The 5,099-nt window shown below is 30.2% G+C and overlaps 2 protein-coding genes across 2 annotated transcripts; both read left to right on the forward strand.

Annotated features, from left to right (window-relative positions):
• The first annotated feature begins 1,195 nt into the window (after nt 1–1,195).
• On the forward strand, nt 1,196–2,161 carry LOC128874249 (protein SREK1IP1-like). Its single transcript, XM_054118788.1, has 2 exons — nt 1,196–1,411; nt 1,636–2,161. The coding sequence occupies exon 2, from the start codon at nt 1,638–1,640 to the stop codon at nt 2,088–2,090; it is 453 nt and encodes a 150-aa protein (XP_053974763.1). The 5' UTR covers nt 1,196–1,411; nt 1,636–1,637; the 3' UTR covers nt 2,091–2,161.
• LOC128874248 (nitric oxide synthase-interacting protein homolog) lies at nt 1,954–3,821 on the forward strand. The gene is made up of 6 exons (XM_054118787.1): nt 1,954–2,094; nt 2,414–2,674; nt 2,742–2,853; nt 2,921–3,318; nt 3,395–3,503; nt 3,584–3,821. The coding sequence occupies exons 2-6, from the start codon at nt 2,499–2,501 to the stop codon at nt 3,653–3,655; spliced, it is 867 nt and encodes a 288-aa protein (XP_053974762.1). The 5' UTR covers nt 1,954–2,094; nt 2,414–2,498; the 3' UTR covers nt 3,656–3,821.
• The last annotated feature ends 1,278 nt before the right edge of the window (nt 3,822–5,099 follow it).

The raw sequence follows: 5,099 nt of genomic DNA on the forward strand, positions 1-5,099 counted from the left end.
AAAGACTGGAATTCAAACATAGTGGAACTCTTTCATAATTTCGGTGCTCCAGATAATTGGCAATTAAAACCAGCCCCGTGGACCATTATTGAAAAGCATCAATAATCTGATTACAAGGTTATAAAACGATCTCCGTTAATTTCAATTGTTCTTACTTGAAACTTGTTTAATGACTGTCTGGGTATATTTGTGACTGTTTAAACGAGATTGTCGAGAGCTACTACACTTGAAACTCTGAGGACCATAAACTCACAATATAGTTTCTCGTTTCCTTCGAGGAAATCTTGATCGAGGTGTTTCAAACATTGAAACTACGACAGTACACTTCGTTCACGGTACTCGTGTATCATATTAACATTACTTCGTTGTAAAATAATAAAAAGAAAAAAAAAATGAAATCGATGTTGTGTCCGAATAAATGTCCATTACATCGTCTGCACGACGAAACATAAGAAATTATTTAATCATCAGTTAAGAGACTTTCGATTAGGTTGATCAAAACAGTAGCGTCAATGTAGCGTGTTAACTTATTATAGATGAGTAGATAAATGTCACGAGCCTCGTAACATATGATATAATCTAAAACAATGTGACAATTTTTTAGTTAGAATTTCATATATATCGTAAATATGATTATTTTGTACTAAACGTATGTCGCGTTGATGTATTTTTCGCAAGCGTCGTTGCCAACAATACCATCTTAGACGTTATTTAGCAAAAAAAAAAAAAAGAAAGGAAACGGCGTTTCATTTTGTGGATGTATTTTATCGTGGATTATGTAAACGTAGATTTTATAATGTTGTAATAAAAAGATTTCTTTTTATATAGCTGGATTTACTCTTACAATATATAATTACAGGTAATATAATTCCTTGCAGTTTATTAATTTTTTTAATGTCTAGAAACTTTTTAGACAGTATCGATAGACACATAGTAGTAGAAATAGTGTTATGGACTGTGTAGCTGACAAATATGAATTATCTAAATTGATTGTATAAATGCATTTAAATTTTCATTAGCTTTTTATGAAACTTCTTCCAGATAAAATCTTTATTGTTTTTTATGAAACAATATATTTTGTCTTCGTATCAGTTAGGAGTCACCATTTTTGTTACATTTTACCCACAAGGTGAGTAGTCTAACTGTTATTAACACTAATAAATTCAAAATCCATTTTAACACATGTTCAAATAATCCGCCAATACCAAACAAGTAGTTTACAGATGACACACATATCAAAATATTGCCACACTGCCAGTTGAGAAGGAACTTGGTTCACAGTTTTTAAAGTTTATAATTAGTTTTGTAGCATTGTGTAGTGAATTCGACATTCTAGATGCATAATGTTGTTAAAAGAAAAAGTAAACCATTTATATAATTAACTGGTAGACAAAGTTTTCATGTATTAGAGGTTAGTATTGTGTGCATTTACATTTAAACGCGTACTGTAAACATTTAAGCATCAAACATTAGGTAAACTACTTTCCACTTACTATTCACGAAAATATAAAAAATCACTATTATTATATTATTATATTATTATTGTATTATAATATTTTCCTTGAATTTCGTTCATGACATTCATATCCAATTGTGAGATATTAATATCGATACATTTTTACATTGTTTTTGTAGATATGGATCCAGAGTTTCTCTCTAGACTGATTCCACAAAACAAAGATCACGTTCGTCCAGCGTGTAAAAAATGTGGATATGCTGGGCACCTAACGTACCAATGTCGTAATTTCATCAAAGTCGATCCAAACAAAGAGATTGTTTTAGATGTTAGTAGTACAAGTTCAGACAGTGATGAAAATTATGTGACTCCACTGACTGAATTACGTGAAAAGGAATTAAAAAAGAAGCAAAAGGAGGCTAAAAAGAAACACAAAAGCAAAAAGAGCAAAAAGAAATCTAAGAAGCGTGAAAAATCAGATACAAGCGACAGTGATTCTGAAACAGAAGTTTCCAGCGAAGAAGACAAGAAGCACAAACATAAGAAGAAGAAGAGAAAGTCGAAACACAAGAAACATAAAAAGCATAAGAAAAATGATACATCAGAAAGCGATTATGATGATAAGAAAAAATAAAATTGTAAATACTGACTACTTGTGACTCATATGATGTATATAAATAAATTTATATTATTTGTAAAAGTTTATTCAGTTACAGTTTATTTAATTTTTTCGTTTCTTAAATTCTGTTTTGTGTCTGTTTTCTTTCCTTTCATTTTTCTTAGGGTTTCCTTTTTAATTTTAGGACAATTAAATATTTCACAACTTCAGAAAGCTACGAAATGTTGTTTGTTTTAAGCAATGAAATTAATTAAGTTATCAATTATTATTTATAATCATTTCTGCATTTAAATTGGAGCATGCGTATCGATAACTGAAGTAAATTTTTTCCTGCGCAGACGCCATATTCAGTCATAATAAAGGAACTGAAAGGAACTGCCAAAGTATTTATAGGTTAGAATAGGACTAATCAGTAAACATACCATGACACGACACGCGAGGAATTGCACGGCTGGTGCTGTTTATACGTATCACGAAAAAAAGAAGGATGCAGCAGCCTCAGGCTACGGAACAAATACACAAAGAGTGGGAAAGGATTCTGTCAAAAATTTTGACTGCTGTTGTCTCACATTACAACCTTGCAGAAATCCTGTCATAACGTTTGTATATTTTGTTGTACATTTCATTTGCTGTTCTTGTTTCACATCGCCAGTTACATATGTTTAGGAAGGATGGCTATTTATTTGATAAAGAAGCAATTTTGGAATATTTTTTAACCAAGAAGAGAGAGTATGCAAGAAAGTTAAAGGAATATGAGAAGCAAAAACAACAACAAGAAGTAAGTAATAAATCCTCTTATAACGCGGTTTCCTAATCATTTATAATAAGCTCTATAATGCTTTCAGGAACAACTACATGAAAAAACAGCTAACGAAGAATTGCAGAAGTTACAAAAGTTTTTAAAAGGAGAGAAAAATATTGTTTCAAGAAGTCAAACTGCAGGCGAATCAGGTTCTTCAGTTTCTAATATGTGCAATGGCAAGGATAAAATATTGCCCAGTTTTTGGATCCCTTCTAAAACACCAGAAGCGAAAGAAGTAATATTGCAAAAACCTGATAAAACAATCTACTGTCCTATTAGTGGAAGGCCATTAAAAATAAAAGATCTCATTCCTGTGAAATTCACAGAAGTAAAAGATCCAGATGACAAAAAGTCTCTTATAGTTAAACAAGCACGATATATGTGCCCTATTACACATGACATCTTAAGTAATAGTGTACCATGTGCGGTTATAAGGACAACGTACGGTTATTTCTATACTAATATGTCCTATGGTTATTTACTCACTGCAAGTAATTGTTACTTTGTTTTCTTCTAGCGGCGATGTAATTACAATGGAATGTGTAGAAAAGATTATAAAAAAGGATTGGATTAATCCCTTGGACAGTACAAAATTAACCGAAGCAGATATCATACCACTTCAAAGGGTAATTATTAAGGATATCGTTGAAATAAAATGAACCGAAGCATATGATTGTTTATTATCATAATATTGATTCTTTTTTAGGGTGGTACGGGATATGCAGCAGTTAACAATTCTCTAGAAGGTAAACACGAGAGGCCAGTATTGCAAGCATAAAAAGAATATGTGATCATTGCAACTTGATTAAATACATAATGTTACACAATTGAATGTACAAAAATACATTGACTTAATCTGATCTGTATAGTTTTACTATATATATTATTAAATTGTACCGAATGAAAAATATACAATATAACAAAAATTTGAGAAAATGTTAAACTTCTTTTACATAATAATTCACATGTCATACTTAAATGTGAACCATACAAATTTTAAATGAAAGTTATATTTTTATTATTTACAAATACATTGTATAATACATAATTACTCACTTTGATTACTGGAACCTTGGAATCATTGGAAAGCATCACCTCTTTTGTGCAGCACACATTATTTCACACTTTACAATTAACATTTTCAACACTATAATTAGTAATTTTGATAACCTACATTTCTTGTATTTCTAAACAAAATTAACTTTCTATGTTCAATGACTATGATATAAAGCCAATCATATTTATTAACGTTTTAACAAAATTCTTTAAATAAAAGAATGATTTTTGTAGTAGATGAGTAACCATTCATTCATGTTAATAGAAACGTTAAATTTATTTATAAACATTCTTTATTTATTATCAGACATTTTCGATAGGGTAATAGTATTATAAAGCTTTCGTTCCTTTACGATGTTAAACCTAACAACTATTAAATAAACGTTTTAACGTCGTATTCTTTTGAGGGAAAGATTTTCCCAAGTTCTCTGTAAACCTCTAAATTTCGATGTTGAGTATGTATTTTATTTTTCTCTAATTTACCTTTTACTTAGATGTAGGAATGAATGATTACTTCTCCAACCACAAAAATCGTCGCCTTAGTTCATAAATTACATACCACTTTGATAAATTTGTTAAAAAGTAAAAACTTTGATTGTTATATTCGTATGTTTCTAAACTATCAACCGACACAACGTTCTCAAATGTTCTTTCGCGCTCGAAAAAGCCAATCCCATCATTCCTTGCGCGCGCATTTCACCGAATATAAAAAGGACCAATCACATATTTTTCATTTGAATCGATTGGCAATCTAATTCAGTGTTGCCAAGTGCATTTAATGAAAAAGCAGATAGTTCAAGAACTGAATTTGAAATGAGGTAATAGAAAATATAATTAAAATTTGTATTTGTACATGTAAAATAAAGTAAGAAGAGATTATTTTGTACCCCAGGTTTATAGAGATTACAAATTTTCTCTTTTGATAACATAAAGCACAGTTTACAAAAATAAAATAAAATATTTATTAATTTAAATGTCTTTCTATAATGTTATACTAATTCTCGTTCGAAATATTTAATTTTCGTCCTCGTTTTACTGCGATATACAGGGCCGGCGTGACCTTTTGCGGGGCCGGGTTCAAAAATTTTTCAGGGCCTGAATTCACGTTCAAATCCTACACTTACATTTTACAACGAGGAATTATTTATTTACAAATGCTATACAGG

The sequence above is a fragment of the Hylaeus volcanicus genome, chromosome 3 (assembly GCF_026283585.1).
Source record: "Hylaeus volcanicus isolate JK05 chromosome 3, UHH_iyHylVolc1.0_haploid, whole genome shotgun sequence".
Classification (NCBI taxonomy): domain Eukaryota; kingdom Metazoa; phylum Arthropoda; class Insecta; order Hymenoptera; family Colletidae; genus Hylaeus; species Hylaeus volcanicus.

Coding starts and splice junctions, on each gene's coding strand:
- LOC128874248 (XM_054118787.1), top strand. CDS start 2,499: ATGACACGACACGCGAGGAATTGCACGGCTGGTGCTGTTTATACGTAT. Junction 2,854..2,920: donor AGCAAAAACAACAACAAGAA/GTAAGTAATAAA, acceptor TAATGCTTTCAG/GAACAACTACATGAAAAAAC. Junction 3,319..3,394: donor TGTGCGGTTATAAGGACAAC/GTACGGTTATTT, acceptor GTTTTCTTCTAG/CGGCGATGTAATTACAATGG.
- LOC128874249 (XM_054118788.1), top strand. CDS start 1,638: ATGGATCCAGAGTTTCTCTCTAGACTGATTCCACAAAACAAAGATCAC.